Raw genomic sequence first — 19,968 nt, 5'->3', positions numbered from 1 at the left:
TCAAAGTTGCAAAAAATAAAAAAGTTATTGGTATGTTCAAAGACGAAACAGGTGGAAAACAAATCAAACAATTTGTTGGGCTTAGACCCAAGCTCTACTCTTACTACATCCCTAAAGAAAATGAAGAACACAAAAAATGCAAAGGAGTCAAAAAGAACGTGGTTAAAAATAAAATAAGACATCAACATTACTGCGACTGCTTAATAAATGAAGAAGAAAAGCTTACAACCATGAACGTTATCCGCTCTCATCTTCATGAAAATTACACAGAAGAAATCAACAAAGTCGCACTCAGCGCTAACGATGACAAAAGGATCCTATTGAATGATGACACTTTAGATATCTTTAGGATGTCAGCTCCAGCTTCGCGTTACGTTTTTCAATAACAACTTTAAAGCTTTTTTAGATTTTCTCTGGTGTAGTTACCATCGGCGTCCGTATGGCCACATTTAAACTCAGCAAATCACCGGCAAATGATTTCTTTAAACAGAGCAGATTCATTTCATACCATCGCTAAATAGTATTTTTGCTTATCAATAATAGTATTTTGTCAACATAGGAAATTTTTGTTTATTGTTTTTATCTTATCAGTAAATTGATTTAAATGCAGGTTTCAGTTAAACAAATAATACATAATTCAAGGTGAGATTCTGATTTTTAGAATAACTTATGCAGTAAAAATATCCTCTGCCCAGGTTATATCATGAGAAGCTATCAAGCAGAAGCTATCAAGGAGAATGCCTTTTCTTTCAATCCTCAACAAAGCTCTGGTTTTATGTTAACTTTATAACCACTTGTTACATATTTTTGATGTCTTTTAGTGCTATTAATTGTGAAACACATTAAAATAAGCAGCTTGGTACTATGGAGAGGGAAAACGAAAGAAAATATAACATAGGTTTTTATTCTTACTGGTTTTACAGATATCACTTATTCTAACAATTAAAAGTACGAGAAATACATGTACAATTGCATGAAAAATACATCCAAAGTTTAAAATTGATTTTGCAATAATGACTAGTAATTCAATTGTATTTACGCCGATAAAATGATAATAGTTCAATTAATAAGGTTCACGAAAATTTGCGTAACTATTTTATGATTTTTATTAACAAGTCGTGACCAGAGACAAACTCAAATCAAAAGATAACTGGCAAAACAGGTTTCATAGAACCATGAGCCAGAGGTCGAAACAAAAACACTAAACGATCTTGAAGATAAATGTCATGTTTTTAAATTTTCAAATTTGCTTTATCCTCATTAAACGACATTGGAGAAGATAAAAAACAATTTGAACAACAATCCCCCGCTTTCTCTTACTTTCCAGTAACCGTTGTTAGAAAATAACAAAATATGGATATTTTACATTCGTAAAATTCATTGCTTTTTGTTAACATACAGATCAAGTTTTAGGAATAATTTTTGAGAAAGATTGTCAAACCGCAAGGAGGGGGTGGGGGAGAAAAGGGTATTAAAGGCTGAGAGCATGTCGCTGTCTTTATCTCACCCTCCCCATGTACACACGTACGTTTTTGGTAACCATCCCCCCATACCTGCGTATGTTGCCCCAAAGCCGAGACTTGAGGATTCAAAGTATAACTTTTTGTAGAAATTTGTTGTGATTTCATAAACAACTCAATCTGCATTAGATGGTAATAAAGACGTTTATCTACATTAAATTTGAAAACAATTATTAACGTTATTGTTATACCTAGTTATTTTGTGAAAAATACGCATGCTTTCAAATTAACATATATTTGTTATGCTATAAAATCTTTCTAAAGAAGAAATATGTTAAATAGTAGGATTGTTTTTTTATATAGAAATACATGAATATTTGGCTAAACTATTTAGCATTTTCTTTGCTTTTTACACGAAAAATGGCTTGGAGATCACATGGAAAAGATAACAACGACTTAGTGTATAAACTTAAAAGTAAGTTTTTTTTGCTATGTCAGTTTTTTTTACAAATAATATGAACAATTTTTATGAGTAATAAAATTTATAACAATTGCAATCTTACTGGAAAAAGCTAATCATTTCATGTTTTAAAAACGTTTTTAAATTTAGAAAAAGATAGTATTTTGAAAGTTTTTAAATTATCTGGAGTTGTAAAAGAGGTTTATAGTGTTCTCTCAGTCTTTGTACTGACAGCATATAGTACTGACAGCATATAGTACTGACAGCATATAGTATTTTACTATGATGTAAAGAAAATTTAAAAATTTTTTAACTAACATGTAGTATTTTTTGAGATTCTTTAGGCAAATTATAAAAAATTCTTCACTCACTATTGCACCTATAAATAAAGCTCTTTTTTTTTTTTTTTTTAAAGTATATTATAGATGTTTTCATGTTTACCTTTTTAAATATTTATTTGATGACTTTTTTAAAAAACGCTTTTGTTCACTAATTAATGTTTTAAAAAAGCTCTTAAAATCTTTTAAGGTAACAAACATTCTACCCTATTTATATATACTTAGGTCGTTAGGATAGTTCGCAGAACTTCATCTATAAAGACACAATGAGACAGGAAATAATTAAATATTTATATATCATTTTAAACTGTGTTTAACTATAAACATTTTAAGTACATGTTGAAATATTTTGAATATTTGTTAAAAAAGTTATTTAAATTTTATTATTTACATTTAAAAGAAAAAATTTAAAAATGGAAAAGTTTGAATATCGAACATATATTAAAACCCGTGCTCTACTTGGAGTTTCAGCACAAGCCATAACTGATGAGTTGGTTTTAGTTCATGGTAACCAAGCTCCAAAATATAGTACAGTTGCCAAGTTGGCTACTTTATTTAAAGATGGTAGAGAGAGTCTCGAATATGATCCTCGCTCAGGTCACCCTCAAACCACGTATACAGCTGAGAATATTGAATGTGTGCGAGCCATTATTGTAGAAAATCCGCAAGCAACACATGATACGATTGAAGCCCTGACATCAATTAATCGTTTTACAATCAACGAAATCATTCACAACGCACTTAAAAAAAGAAAACTAACATTATGTTGGATACCCAACGAGTTAACCAATCAAAATCGCAAGAATAGAGTTGAGACATGTTAGGAAAATTTAGCCCTTTTCAAAAACGGCCCATGGAGACTATGTGATGTTATTACAGGGGATGAGTCGTGGTTTTATTTGAGACAAGTTGGACACAAGTTGGCTAATGCTAGTTGGGTTGGTGAAGGTGAAAGTCCAATAACTATAGTAAAATGCGATAGGTTTCAGCCAAAAAACATGTTCTACATTTTCTTCAAAGCAACAGGTGTTGTTCATTTGGGTTATGTTAAAAAGGGAGACACCATTACTAGCGAATATTATATAAAAAATTGTTTGAAACCTCTTATATGTGAAATAAATAAGCATAGACCTAAAACAGGCACTCAAAATTTCAAATTTGATGTGACTGAAACCGTCACAAATTGTCTAAACCAAGCTGGAATTACAATAATTCGCCACCCACCATACTTACCAGACTTAGCTCCATCCAATTATTGGCTATTTGACTTGATAAAAAAAAATCTTGATGACGATACTGACGTCGAAAGTCAAAAAACTCGTATAACGAAGCTACTTCAAAGTATACCCAAAGAAGAGTATAAAAAAACGTTTTACAAATGGCTTGAAAGGATGCAACTTTGTATAGATAATGATGGACATTATTTTGAACATTTGATAAAATAGAATTTAAAAAAATTTTCTTTTTTTTTTATATATAAGGGAGTTCTACGAACTTTCCTAACAACCTACAAGTAACCTAACCTGTAAGTATATTGTATTATTTCATATTTAGAAAATGGTATTCTTACATCACAAAAAGTAGAAGAAGTTATGCTAAAAGTAGATCGTGGCCACTTCAGTGTACAAAATCCATATCTTGATGCACCTCAAAGCATAGGCATGTTTTCACCAATTTTTTCTGTTGGAATTGATCTTTAATTAATTTTTAAAGTAATTATGTTTTTAAATTTTTCTTTCCTTTTCAGGTTTCTCAGTTACAATAAGTGCTCCACATATGGTATGTTTCAAACCCTTTAGTAAAATTGTCCTTTCATTAATAAAAAGATCTTAAAATTAAATGCTATATATATATATATATATATATATATATATATATATATATATATATATATATATATATATATATATATATATAAAATGAATAAAAACACCTTTTTATGGAACTCTGAGTTTCATGCCTTTCAAACTCAGAGTTCCATAAAAAGGTGTTTTTATTCATTTTATATAAATAAATACATAAATATTGCTCTATTATTCAATAGTATCGAGCACTCTCAAACGCACAAGAGTATTTTTTATTATTTTACTTTAATAATACACTATATATATATATATATATATATATATATATATATATATATATATATATATATATATATATATATATATATATATATATATATATATAGTTATAGCTTAGTTTTGCTAGAGTGAAGTGTTATAATAGTAATACAGTGGGTTGCATAAATCTAGAGTCAGTTGATTTTTAATATGATTTTTTTAAATTTAAAGCAAACAAAAAAGTTAATTATTGAAAATGTTTTAAATTTTATTTTATAACAGTGGTATTTATAAACAAAATAAGAAAAAAGTTTAAGATACTTTTTTATGAGAAATAGACTATTGTTCAAAAGGTTGAGGTCACATTGAAATGTCCTTATTTTTGAAGGAAAAGCACTGTACTTTTCAATGAAGATAACTTTAAACTAGTCCTAACTTTAAACAAATACACTCTATATATTGCTAATGTGGTAAATGACTGTTCTAGCTGCAAATGTCTGGTTTTTGGTGCAATATCTACATAGGTGTATAGAGGCCCATTTCCAGCAACTATTACTCCAGTGTTCTAATGGTACAATGTGTTTGCTCATTGTCTCAGAAGGCTAATTGCTGATTAGAAAACCCTTGTGCAATCATGCTCACACATCTGAAAACAGTCTAGCTCATTAAAAAAGCTACAAAACTGACCTTCCTTTGAGCAGATTGAGTTTCTGGAGCATCACATTTGTGTGGTCAATTAAACGCTCTAAATGGCCAGATAAAGAGAACTTTTATCTGAAACTCGATAGTCTATTCTTGTTCTTAGAAATGAAGGCTATTCCATGCGAGAAATTGCTAAGAAATTGAAGATTTCCTACAACAGTGTGTACTACTCTCTTCATGGGACAGCACAAACAGACTTTAACCAGAGTAGAAAAACAAGTGGGAAGCGGCATTCCACAACTAAGCAAGAAGATAAGCACATTAGAGTCTCTATTTTGAGAAACAGACGCCTCACAGGTCCCCAACTGGCATTAAATACTACCCGCAAAACACCAGTGTCAGCATCTACAGTGAAGAGGCGGCTGTGGAATTTTGGGCTTCAGGGCAGAGTGGCAAAGAAAAAACCTTATCTGAGACTAGCCAATAAAAGGACATGATTAAGATGGGCAAAAGAACACAGACATTGGACAGAAGAAGACTGGAAAAAAGTATTGTGGACGGATGAATCCAAGTTTGAGGTATTTGGATCACAAAGAAGAATGTTTGTGAAACGCAGAACAAATGAAAAGATGCTAGAAGAATGCCTGACGCCATCTGTTAAGCATGGTGGAGGTAATGTGATGGTCTGGAGTTGCTTTGGGCTGGTAAGGTGGGAGATTTGTACAGGGTAAAAGGGATTCTGAATAAAGAAGGCTATCACTCAATTTTGCGGTGCTATGCCATACCCAGTGGACAGCACTGAATTGAAGCCAATTTTATCCTACAACAGGACAATGACCCTAAACACACCTCCAAATTGTGCAAGAACTATTTTCAGTAGAAGCAGGCAGCTGGTATTCTATCGGTAATGGAGTGGCCAGTGCAGTCACCAGATCTGAACCCCATGGAGCTATTGTGGGTGCAACTTGACTGTATAGTATGCCAGAATTGCCCATCCAAGCAATCCAACTTGTGGGAGCTGCTTCTAGAAGTGTGGGGTGCAATTTCTCCAGCTTACCTCAACAAGTTAACAGCTAGAATGCCAAAGGTGTATGAATGCAATGCTGTAATTGCTGCAAATGGAGGATTCTTTGACGAAAGCAAAGTTTGATGTAAAAACAGTGTTCTTTCAAATACAAATCATAATTTCTAACCTTGTCAATGTCTTGACTCTATTTTCTATTCATTTCACAACATATGGTGGTGAATAAGTGTAACTTTTCATGGAAAACACAAAGTTGTTTGGGTGACCCCAAACTTTTAAATGGTAGTGTATATAAAACTGTTTAAAAAAAATAACAAAAAACAGAGCAAAAATATAGAGTCAGGGTGCATTTTAGTATTTTGTATGCGCACTAGGGCTGTCCAAAAAAAATTTTTTTTTCAGATTTGATTGCATAGTTGTTTATTTTGTGCCATTTGACATAGTAATTAACTGTGCAAAAAATCTTTCCAATCAGATAATGTTTAGGGGGTGCTCAATGACCATAAAGTTTTACGAAAAATGTGAAAAACATGGAAAAAGTAACAAAGTTCCACAAATTTCTAAAACCCGGTTAATTAGATTTTTCAGATTTGATCAGTTTTAATTATCTCTAAATATTAAATTCTGAATACAAATTACAATCCACATCCACTTTAGACTGGTTTATTAGCAGAGAAATTAATGAAATAAAATACTGCAATACGACTAAAGTTCTGCGGTTTTTGTTATATCAGAATTTTTCCAAAATAAAACACTAGGATTTTTGACTCTTTGTCATTGATTAAAATACGAATTATAAATAAAAAAACATATGAGCAATTAACATTTAATTATCGTAATGTTATAGTTCGTGCAATGTTAATGCTAGCGAGGACTATAACTCTTCAGAGTACACTTTCTGGCATCTGGCACTCGCTTTCTGTGATCCTCAACCACCTGAATTAACCTCTGCATTTCAGATTCATTCCTTGTAATCGATTCATTAAACATCGACATTAAAGCCACAGATCGTTCGGCAGCATCATTTACTACTTTCAATGAATATACTAAATTTTTTCCTTCTTGGTATTCTGGGGAATCATTCCAGGTAGCTGGATCGTTGTTGAACAGAAAATCAATATCAACCTTCATTGACCGCAACGCACTTGCTGAAACTGATGTCACCAGCATGTCCAGAGATTTCTTCTCTAGACTTTCAATGTTCTTTAATTTGATCAACCTTTCATAGCCGGTCAACATTTGCTTTAGGGGCTGCAGAATTTGTACGATCTATCATCAGTTTGCCATCCCAGTGGATGATTAATGGTGGTTTGTCCAAATCGCAGAATTCAGTTCGAACAGTGGCTTCAATATTTGATCGATGATAGGTTCGTTTTCTACGGACTGTAGAACATGACAATGATCCATCATCGAGGTTCTGTCCACCAGCCCTTGCAATTGCTGCTGCTAGTATAGTAAATTTTGTGTCAGATAGATTAATTCTGTCTAATGTTGATGAAACATCAGGCGAGTCAAGAATTGTATCTAAGATACATTGTCGTTTTGGAGTACTTGCTAAACTTGATTCAGCTGACCCTGAAGAACTTGCTTTACTGACTTGTTGTCTGTAATAAACAGGGATTTCTATCTCAAAATCTCTATCAACCATTTTGTCATTATCAACAGCATCGTTATCGTTGTCATCACTATAACTTTCGTCATGTAAAGGTTCAATAACAGGAACTATTGCACTCGCACCAGATTGTCTTTGCTCTTCTTTTAGCTTTCGTTCTCTCTCTGCTTGTTTCCTTGCTTCATTTCTTTCTTCTAATTTTGAAAGTTCTTTGTCCTCTCCAAACATCACCATTTTTCTCTGACATCTCTGATCCAATAAAAATTCTTTATCTTCTTCAATTCTGATCATGGTTTCAGCATCCTTGTGGGCAATGTCAAAAAGTAGACCAATGGTGTCTGTAAATGATTTCTCTCTCGATTTCTGAGAATCTGACAATCTGGATTTTTTTTTTTTTTTATTAATTTAAATTCCTGGACTAAAGTTTTCAACTTTAAGACTACATTCGGATGAAATGCTGTCGGAATACGGGCTTTATTCCAAATAATAATCAGTTCATCAACAGTTGTTTTAAGACTTTCAGGCACTGACTTTTTGGTTGAATTAAGATGATAAAAAAATGTTTTTAAAACATCAGATGTTAAGGGAAGAACTTTATCTGGAAGATTTGGCTCTGGTTGTCCAATTAAAAAGATTTTGGTTTGAAGTCGTGTAGAGATAGCAACACGAGATGATGCTGCCATTTCAATGATAACTGAAATATTATGAGAAAATCAAAACTCAATACCATATTATACAAACTTATCATTCAGTTGTTGGTTTATGCAGCTGCAGCAATATATTGTAATAATTATTACTAAAGAAATTAAATAAATATTTTCAAATTAGAAATTATTATTATCTGCACTTAATAACAAACAATACACTACCAGACTACCATGCTAGTTTTCTGTAATAGGTTACATTTGTTGTCAAACTGAAATTCCAAATAAAAATAATATTTATACTTGTAAACCTTTTTATTCTGTTTGAACAAATTCTAAATTGAGTTAAATAATAGTATTAAAATTATGAATACAAATTTTAACAAAATGATATAAACACAGTTGTTTTAAACACTAGCAGACATTTTTTAGTCTGGTGCCCTGATGACAGTTAATCTGCTGCACTTTAATTAATCTATATAGCACGCAATCAGACAATATTTCAGTGGAAAAAATCTAACTAACCAGGTTCTAGAAATTTTTGGAACTTTGGAACTTTTTACACGTTTTTGACGTTTTTCGTAAAACTTTATGGTCATTGAGCACCCCCTAAACATTATCTGATTGAAAAGATTTTTTCCACAGTCAATTACTATGTCAAATGGCACAAAATAAACAACTATGCATTCAAATCCGAGAAAAAATTTTTTTTCCTGTGTTCACATGAACAGCCCTAATGCGCACCATGAACTTTCACACATGAACAAACACGTCAAGGTATAGATTCAACACTGATTATGTTCTCTTTGACCAATCTCTTGTCTATCCAAGCACAAATGTTCTTGATGGGATTGAGATCTAGAGAATGAGCTGGGCAAGACATGACAGTAATGTTTTTCAAATCAAGCCACTCTTTAACTGAGATCACAATGTGAGCTGTTGTGCCATCGTGTTGAAAAATCTATTGTTGTCGTCTTCTGTAAAAAGCTTTGACTGTTGGTAAAAGTTTACTTTTGAGGGTCTCTGTAGTTTTACTGGTTAATTCTGCTGTTACAAATGTTGCATGACCCTGTTCCTTTATGGAAGAAGCAACCCCATATTCTGACTGATCCTCCTCTGCCTTGTATCCTTGGTAAACAAAAATGTTCTTTGAACTTTTGATTATTGAAAAACGCTCTTTGAACTTTTGATAATTAATCTTGAGTTGAGATTTATTACCTCAAAATTGGATTCATCACTGAAAATGACTTTGGTCCAGTCTTCTACAGATCAGTAAAGTCTTTCTTTACACCACTTTAATCTTTTTAGGCAATCTGCGATATGCAAAAGTGGTTTTCGAGCAGCGAGCAACATAGCAATCTAAGCCTTTCTTATTTAGGCATCTTCATACAGTTCATCTACTAACACTAATGTTACCAGGTGTATTTGTGAACCCTTCAGCAAGTTCACAGTAAGAAATTTTAGGGTATTTTTATTTTTAACTATTTGTGTTTATATTGATAAAATAGCTGGAAAAAAAAATCAAACAAAAACATATTCACACACACTATTCAACTTCTGTAAAACTAATTGAAAATTAAATGATCCATTTTACTGATAACATAAAAGTTTAATTGAGTTTATAAATTATATATTATTGACACATGGTTACTAATTAATTTACTTAATTGATAAAATTACTGAGTATTCATGATGCTAAACTAAAAAAATAACTTTAGGATTACAAAAAAATATTTTTATTGCTAAAAATTGTCAAACAATAACTTGTAATATTTCAAATTTCAAATTTCATGCAAGTGGATTGAAAAGCAGTGTCAAAGGGCATCAAATGGCAAATTATTGGACTGCTCAAATCAAAGAACCAGAATGTCTGCATATGGCAGTAGAAGATGCAGCAAAAGTGATTAGGAGCGATGAGTCAAATTTTCAGATTGTTAGACCACAAAATTTATGTTAAAAGACTGAGAAATATTGCAAATGCTATCTACAAGTAATACAGTAAGGTGGTGGAGGCTCAGTAGGTATATGGAGATGTTTTTCCAACCAGGCTTGGTATGTGTGAATTGTTTAACAACTGAATCAACCAATATACCTACAAATACACACTACAAATATGTTTAATTCCATCGTCAAATCAATTGTGTGGCAGAGGCAAGCACATACAGCACATAGTAAAACACACCAGATCTCAATCCAATCAAAAATATTTGGTTATAGATTGATAAAAAAAGCCATGAAATTCAATCAGCTGAGCATTTGAAGCAACTTTTGAATTAGTATTGTTTAAAGGTACCTAATAAGATTTACATGAAATTGTTTGAATCAATGCAGAGACAAGTTTTTCTTTGCTATCAGGCCTAAGGGCGATGCTTTAAATATTAGATTTGTATTTTTTTTCACTTTTTCTGTTCTAAATCTTAACTCAATTTACACTTTTATGCAACTCATTTTTTGATTAATTTTCATATAATTACTTTAAAACTATTTAATCTTTTTAATATTAATTATAAAGCTGATTGATTTTTCTTTCAAAAATTAAATTCATTTTCCAAATTTTTTTAGCTAGAAAAAAAAAGATTGATTGAATTGAACACCTATTAAACTTGGTAAATGTATAGCTGTATATAGGATAGAAATAAAATATTTTAATCTTTTTTTTATGAAATATGTGTAAATTTGTGTGCTTATAACTTTCTTTTTAATGTTAGGAGAGCATGGGTTAAAAGAGATACCAGGGAAGAGTGGGGACACTGTAATATATATTGATTAAATATATAGCATTGATAGTATTTAGATTTGTAACTTCCTGCTCATTAAAAAACTGTGAATTTTATTAATAAAATATTCAATTTTTTTAAAGACATCTGGCATCTGCTTTATATTTTAAAAGGCTAAAAATATTTGTTTAGCCTGTAAATCCCTGTTTCAATAATACAAATACTATACCTAGTACAAGAAGTTCCTACCAATTTATTCCACAGGAAAGCATCAAACTGAAAATTTGCATCTGTATAGTTTTGAAGGTAAGGAATTTTGTTATTGTATTGTTATTGTTTTAAACAGGAATAATTCAGTTTAACAACCTTTCTGGATCTATAAAATATCTCCAAGAAGTTAGAGCAGGAAAATGTTATCTGAAAATATGATATGCTTAAGTAGGTCGGATTTGTATTAGAAATCAATGAAAAAATGAAGATACTCTTATACAAACATGCATCCTCATTTAGCTAACACTTTTTTTCACTAGAAAAATAGAGATGATTGTTGTTGGGTTCTTCAACAACAGGTTGCATATACCAAATAGATACAGATGATTTAAAATAACTCAGATATAGTACCAGTGTGGTATTGATACTGGATAAGATATAAGAGTTTTCTAAAGAAATAGTTTCTAACATCCAAATATATTTTTTTATTCAAATCTGTTTGATCTTTGATAAAAATACTCAAATTATCATTTATAAAAATATTCAAAAAAATCTCTCAATTCTTTACCAAAAGACTCTTTAAAATTTGTATTTTAAAAAATAGAAAAAAAAAAAAGTTAGCAAAAATATAATGCTACCTTGGTTTCCATGCCTCCCTTCTTGGTCTTACATTTTCCCAGATAGAATATAAGTAAAATACAATCCCTATTTTGATTTAGTTCTTTTTTATTATTATTATTATTATTATTATTATTATTATTATTATTATTATTATTATTATTATTATTATTATTATTATTATTATTATTATTATTATTATTATTATTATTATTATTATTATTATTATTATTATTATTATTATTATTATTATTATTATTATTATTATTATTATTATTATTATTATTATTATTATTATTATTATTATTATTATTATTATTATTATTATTATTATTATTATTATTATTATTATTATTATTATTATTATTATTATTATTATTATTATTATTATTATTATTATTATTATTATTATTATTATTATTATTATTATTATTATTATTATTATTATTATTATTATTATTATTATTATTATTATTATTATTATTATTATTATTATTATTATTATTATTATTATTATTATTATTATTATTATTATTATTATTATTATTATTATTATTATTATTATTATTATTATTATTATTATTATTATTATTATTATTATTATTATTATTATTATTATTATTATTATTATTATTATTATTATTATTATTATTATTATTATTATTATTATTATTATTATTATTATTATTATTATTATTATTATTATTATTATTATTATTATTATTATTATTATTATTATTATTATTATTATTATTATTATTATTATTATTATTATTATTATTATTATTATTATTATTATTATTATTATTATTATTATTATTATTATTATTATTATTATTATTATTATTATTATTATTATTATTATTATTATTATTATTATTATTATTATTATTATTATTATTATTATTATTATTATTATTATTATTATTATTATTATTATTATTATTATTATTATTATTATTATTATTATTATTATTATTATTATTATTATTATTATTATTATTATTATTATTATTATTATTATTATTATTATTATTATTATTATTATTATTATTATTATTATTATTATTATTATTATTATTATTATTATTATTATTATTATTATTATTATTATTATTATTATTATTATTATTATTATTATTATTATTATTATTATTATTATTATTATTATTATTATTATTATTATTATTATTATTATTATTATTATTATTATTATTATTATTATTATTATTATTATTATTATTATTATTATTATTATTATTATTATTATTATTATTATTATTATTATTATTATTATTATTATTATTATTATTATTATTATTATTATTATTATTATTATTATTATTATTATTATTATTATTATTATTATTATTATTATTATTATTATTATTATTATTATTATTATTATTATTATTATTATTATTATTATTATTATTATTATTATTATTATTATTATTATTATTATTATTATTATTATTATTATTATTATTATTATTATTATTATTATTATTATTATTATTATTATTATTATTATTATTATTATTATTATTATTATTATTATTATTATTATTATTATTATTATTATTATTATTATTATTATTATTATTATTATTATTATTATTATTATTATTATTATTATTATTATTATTATTATTATTATTATTATTATTATTATTATTATTATTATTATTATTATTATTATTATTATTATTATTATTATTATTATTATTATTATTATTATTATTATTATTATTATTATTATTATTATTATTATTATTATTATTATTATTATTATTATTATTATTATTATTATTATTATTATTATTATTATTATTATTATTATTATTATTATTATTATTATTATTATTATTATTATTATTATTATTATTATTATTATTATTATTATTATTATTATTATTATTATTATTATTATTATTATTATTATTATTATTATTATTATTATTATTATTATTATTATTATTATTATTATTATTATTATTATTATTATTATTATTATTATTATTATTATTATTATTATTATTATTATTATTATTATTATTATTATTATTATTATTATTATTATTATTATTATTATTATTATTATTATTATTATTATTATTATTATTATTATTATTATTATTATTATTATTATTATTATTATTATTATTATTATTATTATTATTATTATTATTATTATTATTATTATTATTATTATTATTATTATTATTATTATTATTATTATTATTATTATTATTATTATTATTATTATTATTATTATTATTATTATTATTATTATTATTATTATTATTATTATTATTATTATTATTATTATTATTATTATTATTATTATTATTATTATTATTATTATTATTATTATTATTATTATTATTATTATTATGGGAAATGAACATATTCTAATTCCTTACCTTCAAAACTATACAGGTGCAAATTTTCAGTTTGATGCTTTTACAATAACCAGTAAAATAAAGACATTACAAAACCAACATCACAACCAAACAAACAAAATACTCCAAAATAGGTGATTTTGAAGTAATAATATCTCAAATACCTATTTGATTACAGTGCAGAATTTTCACAAGGTAAACTAAGGTGACCATTTTGTCAAGTTATGAAAAATATCTGGTGGTTTAAATGGTTGGAAAATTTGTCCCACTTTCTCATGAAATATTTCTAATAATAATTAAACAGTCTCACATGCATGGAAGTGGAAAAACATTCTCACAAAATCATAAAAAGTTGAACTTTTTATGATTTTGTGAGAATGTTTTTCCCTGCAAATGTGAAACATCCCCAAAAAAATGTTCTTTATCATTTGGTTAAAAAAAGAAAAAAGCTAAAACAAGAAAAATCTTCTTAAAAAAAACTAAAACTAATAACTTATGTGAAAAGGGCGCACATTGCTTTTGCACTTTTTAATCTTTAAAAGATTTAGAGATTAAATTTAATTGTGAATTTTAATTACAAAAACTTTTATTACAAACAATTTTGAAACTAATTTTATTACAAAAGTTAATTACCATGCTCTATAGATTGGGTAAATAAATTTTGAAATAAAAATTTTTTCACTAATTAGAAGAAATGGGGCAAAGTGGAGACAAAAATAAGTGATTCCACAGACCTTCAATTATTATTGTCTCCACTTTACCCCATATCTTCTACCTAGCGAAAACTTAAAATATGCATATTAGAAATATTGCTGTTTGTGAGTATATGGTCTTCTATACCATTGATTATCAGTATGAATCAAGACATTTATTTATACTTAGTAGTTCTCTACAATTTCTACAGATAATAGAAATATGTAAAAATGAGTCAGATATTTTAAGACTTAAATCAGACCATAAATTATTTATCCTTTTTAGATTTTTAACATTTTTTATAGCATGTACATGCGTTGCAACATCTAGAAAACCATCTTACTGAAGGAAGTGTTGCCCTTGATGTTGGCTCTGGAAGCGGTTACCTTACTGCATGCATGGGCTATATGGTATTAAAAAAGTCTTTAAGTTTCTGAATATAAAATATTACAATTATCTATACTGTTTAATATTATAGTTGTAAAATGTTTTGTTTAGAATATTTTAAAATTTTCTTTTTTATAATTATCAGATATAGTACACTTTAGGAGCTGCAAACTAAGTAAGTTAATAATTCTAGAGGAATCTCAAATGTTCATACAACCATAACAGGTAATGACCAAAATCGAATTGAGACTTTACTTGTCAACACAGCCATTTATTTGAGGCATAAATTTATTCTAGATTTGAAATTGGTTAAGTGTTTCAGCCAGTTTTTATAAGTCTCCTTTTAAAATACTTCAAGTCTTCAACACTCATCTAAAAATTTTTTACATGAAAATTGAAGATTTTTGTGTAGTGTTTAGAAGCTAAGTTAGACCAAAATTGATCATCAGAATGATGTTTTGGTGAAAGAAACTTTTTTTAAGTATTTGTTCTTATACTTTGATTGATAATGAGACCATTTGGAACAAAATATGGTTTAGAAACTGCTTAAGGTGATAAACATATACAAACAAATTAATCTCTAACTTGGCAGTCAGGTTATATTTTACATTTCCTGGAAGTGTAAAATATAGTCCAACTGCCAACATAAAGAATAATTACTCAAGAAGAAATTATTGCTTCCATCAAATGTGCTATGCTTAAAATCTTTAAGTTTATGATAAATTTTTTAAAACCTTTAAATTTGTTCTTATTTTCAGCTTTTTTTTTTCAGTTCTTTTGGCAATCTCTTTTTGCTTTCTATGTTTGATTTTTGCTTATGCCACTGTTTTTGACACAATAGACTGATTTTAACCAATTTTTTAGCACCTATTAGCATTTAACCAATTTTCTTAGCACCTCTTAGCATTTTCATAGTGTCTTTGAGAAATACCTTCCAAATAATGAAACATGGTTTTTACATGGTCATAACTTGTTTGTAAACTCCTACCTCAATTTAATTACTAAAGCACCAATATGGTATTTATATTTTTCCAATTCTTTCTTTTGGGTCCACTAGCTTTTCTCTATATATTACATTCACGCACCACAAATATTCTAAACCATATTAGCAGTTCTTTGATTGGTAAGTTCTTTGATTCAGTAAGCATTGGCATTTGGTTTTTCCATTAACAACAAATAATAACAAATAAAGTACACATTTTTATATAAGTTTTTTAAAATAAATTAATTTATCTGCATTGTGTTAAAATAGAAATCTCCATGCCTTTAAAACACCAAAAGTTTATGGTCTGATATGTTTATATTCATACTAAGCTTCAGTGTCTTGAAATAAAAAGCCTCTAAATGTATTTTTTAATTAGAAATATCAAGACTCTGTCTTATTATTTTTTCCAAGACCAAACAGTTTTTAACTTGATTCATTGAAATATTCAAGACATTTTCAAAACAAATCTTGAAACATTGAAGATGTGAATAAAGTTTTCTTGATATTTCTTGAAAAAATCAACTTTGCTTGATAATGGTCATGGATTCCTTTAAAAGACAAGAAGAAAATAGTCTTGAAATTGGTCTTGAAATGAATTTTTTTCCAAACACTGATGCTTAATATTCAGTTTATATTTATTCAAAAAATAAGTTCATAATTGCTTGGTCTTGGATGTGGAAAGGAATCGCTGTCTTTAACCAGATTTTCATTACTAATACTTGTTGTTATTAAATATAATTTGAAGAAAATTAGTTTTTGATATATGTGTTTTCAAAGTGGAAGACTTAGCAGTGTACCTATGAGTTTGAATGTTAATTCATGACATAGGATACCATGGTATTTTTACATATGTTTTTGGAGTCTTTTTTTACATATGTTTTTGGACTCTTTTTTCAGGTCTGTAATGTTTGTGTAGTTTTTCTTTTATAATAGCTTTCTTCTTACAATTGTTATGATATTTTTGTTTATTATGGAAAGGTATAGATTACTGGCTTGCACTTGCTGGATATGTGGCTACAAGTGATTTAAATCCTTTTTTTAAATTTACTGTTTTTCTTTAAGTTCAGCAATTAGTAAAACATTTGAGTTATTATCATCATCCATATTCTAAATTAGGGTTCTCGAGTTTCAAACTGTATCCTATAATCATATTTATCAGACTAATGAGAACAATTTTGGAAATTATTTTTATATCTAAATTCTCATTAACTTAAAAAACATTAAAAATTGTTGCTTTACTAGAAATTAGTTTGTTTTCTTATAAAAACCAAAAAATACTTTTTTTGTTTTTATAAGATATTGTTTGATTATAGACAAAAAAATTTTTTTTTTCATAGAGAGTTTTTTTTTCTTTTAGTAAATATGTTATTAGTTTTTTCTAAAAATCATTTTCCAATTTAAATTAAGCTAAATTTTGTAATGATTTAACTTTTGAAATATTATTTTAAGTCTACAAGTGCTTAATTTAGCAACTAGTACTTTTGGAACTAATTTTAGGACTAGTAAGTGTTTTTATTAGTTTATTGTATCACATTACTTCAAGTGAAAAAGCAAAAATAACAAACTGTAATTATAAATTTTAAATGTAAATCTGTGTTAGAGATTTTGTTGGACATCATTATTAACAAATTGTTAGTCTGCTTTTAATTAAGTTTTATTAGATTTTTGATTTGAATTTATTAAGTTCTGTTTTCTTTTTTAAGGTAGGAAGTATTGGAAAAGTATATGGGATTGATCATATTGCTGAGCTTGTCCATCAGTCTAAAATGAACATTATGAAGGGAAACAAAGAATTAATTGATAGTGGTGTTGTTAAGCTAATTGGTATGTCTGTTTTTAAATATTAAAAAAATAATTGACAAAAAATAATGTAAGGCTTTAATGAAAGTTGACGGTTTTTAATCTTTTTTCAATTCAAAATTTTTATATGCAAATGTTGAATGTGAGCATTAATAATACATCATAATAAAAGAAATGTTTTTAAAAAAATTATTTTATCTTTTTATTATATGAATTGTATAAAATATTTTGGAATTAAAAATTTTAAAAATAAGAATGATTTGTCAAAGTTGGAGATGGTCGACATGGTTATCTGGAAGGTGCACCATATGATGCAATACATGTAGGAGCCGCTGCTCCTGTTCTTCCTCAATCAGTATGTTTTTTTTTTAACTTTAATTTTTTTTATTTTTGTAGGGCCATTAAATATTCCATTGATTGTCAGAAAATATGAAATAGCTATACTATACCTATTTTTATAAATTTCATTATTTTGTATTTATCAAGTTATGATATGAGAAATTATTGTATCTTTTCTCCAGCTTACATTAGCCTCCAGTTTGAAGTTTTAATAAACATCAGGAAATTAGCACCAAAACTTGATTTAAAGAAAAGAATTAATCTATTAAAAAAAAAAAAAAAGTTAAAAAAAAAAATAAATTGCTGACCTTTTTTCCGACCTCATCCCATAGAGAATCAATATAATATGGATAATTGATGTATATAATATGGCAATGATGTTGTATAATTATTAGCAGTCATTGTACAACTTCTTAGGCCATATTAAATGTTTTAACATAGCAATTATTGTGCACTTGTACATATTGTGCACATATCATTCTCTATAAATGTCTATGCTTATAAATTTAAACAATCAAAGTTATGTTTTTTTTATTTTCTCATAGCTTTTAAATCAGTTAAAAATTGGTGGGCGTCTTATCATACCAGTAGGACCTGAAGGAGGTAACCAAAATCTGCTGCAGTGTGACAAACTTCCTGATGGAAGTATTAAAGAAACACAACTTATGGGTGTCATTTATGTTCCATTAACTGATAAAAGTCATCAATTGCAATCTTAGGTATTTTTGAGAACTCTTTCCTACGCTTTTTATAACTCATATTAATATTCTTAACTTAATTTAAAGCCAAACAAGTGGCATAAAAGTGCTGCATTTTGTAGCAAATTTCAAATACAAGTCTATTTTCTAGAAAACTGTTTACAAATAATTTCATATGAAATCATCCAGTCATGCAACCCATAGTCACAGAATTGACTTTTTATTTGCCTTTGATGTAAGAGAAAAAAATATGCACAAATATTTACAAAATCCTAATAGTAGCTACAATTCGATAGAAAAATTGTTGCAAATACATCCATACACTGTTAGTCATGTTATTCAACGTTTTTCTCATACAAAATCGATCAAACGCAAATCTGGTGGTGGAAGAAAGGAAGGTTTTAAAGATATAAAACTAGTTAGAAAACTGGTTAACAGTTTTAAGAATAACCCAAGCCTTTCACTCAGGGAACAATCAAAAATATATGGAGTTTCTCATAGTTTTGTTGCAAAAGTTAGAAACAAACATGGTTTTCATTCTTTCAAAGCACAAAAAGTACCCAACCGTTCTGAAACCCAACAAAAAAGTGCAAGAACCCGCGGCAGAAAGTTGTATGACATTTTTATTTCTAAAAATTTCTGTTTTATTGAAGATGATGAAACTTATATCAAGTACGATCATCAACAAATTCCTGGTGCTGTTTATTATATTGCCAAATATAGAGGAAAAGCAGATAAGAAATTTAAATACACAAAACATGACAAGTTCGCTAAAAAAGCTTTGATTTGGCAAGCTATTTGCAGTTGTGGCAAAAAATCAGCACCTTATATTTCTCAGTCCACACTTTCTGGTCAAATATATGTTAAAGAATG

At 26.4% G+C, this 19,968-nt stretch overlaps 1 protein-coding gene across 4 annotated transcripts in view; it reads left to right on the top strand.

Annotated features, from left to right (window-relative positions):
- Window positions 1-1,554: 1,554 nt before the first annotated feature.
- The window catches only part of LOC145185109 (protein-L-isoaspartate(D-aspartate) O-methyltransferase-like), a 22,609-nt gene continuing 4,195 nt past the window's right edge, over window positions 1,555-19,968 (top strand). The window contains exons 1-8 of one of the 4 annotated variants that reach the window (XR_016455336.1): window positions 1,555-1,652; window positions 1,824-1,935; window positions 3,813-3,917; window positions 4,006-4,037; window positions 15,192-15,296; window positions 17,962-18,082; window positions 18,313-18,413; window positions 18,943-19,116. Coding sequence is in view for 2 of the 4 variants with exons in the window: in XM_090096926.1 (XP_089953052.1) it covers window positions 1,650-1,652; window positions 1,824-1,935; window positions 3,813-3,917; window positions 4,006-4,037; window positions 15,192-15,296; window positions 17,962-18,082; window positions 18,328-18,413; window positions 18,943-19,116 (738 nt within the window). In the remaining 2 variants the exon portion in view is untranslated. Of the gene's footprint in view, window positions 1,653-1,785; window positions 1,936-2,483; window positions 3,918-4,005; window positions 4,038-9,551; window positions 9,694-10,805; window positions 10,850-10,951; window positions 10,996-15,191; window positions 15,297-17,961; window positions 18,083-18,312; window positions 18,414-18,942; window positions 19,117-19,968 lie in introns of those variants that run through there. The other 3 variants (XM_090096926.1, XM_090096927.1, XR_016455337.1) reach the window with 3 other exon arrangements.

Source organism: Hydra viridissima, unplaced genomic scaffold (assembly GCF_058129835.1).
Source record: "Hydra viridissima isolate aposymbiotic clone 2 unplaced genomic scaffold, HvirCarnegie_v1 scaffold_9, whole genome shotgun sequence".
Lineage (NCBI taxonomy): Eukaryota > Metazoa > Cnidaria > Hydrozoa > Anthoathecata > Hydridae > Hydra > Hydra viridissima.
This window is presented reverse-complemented; position numbering and strand designations above follow the sequence as displayed.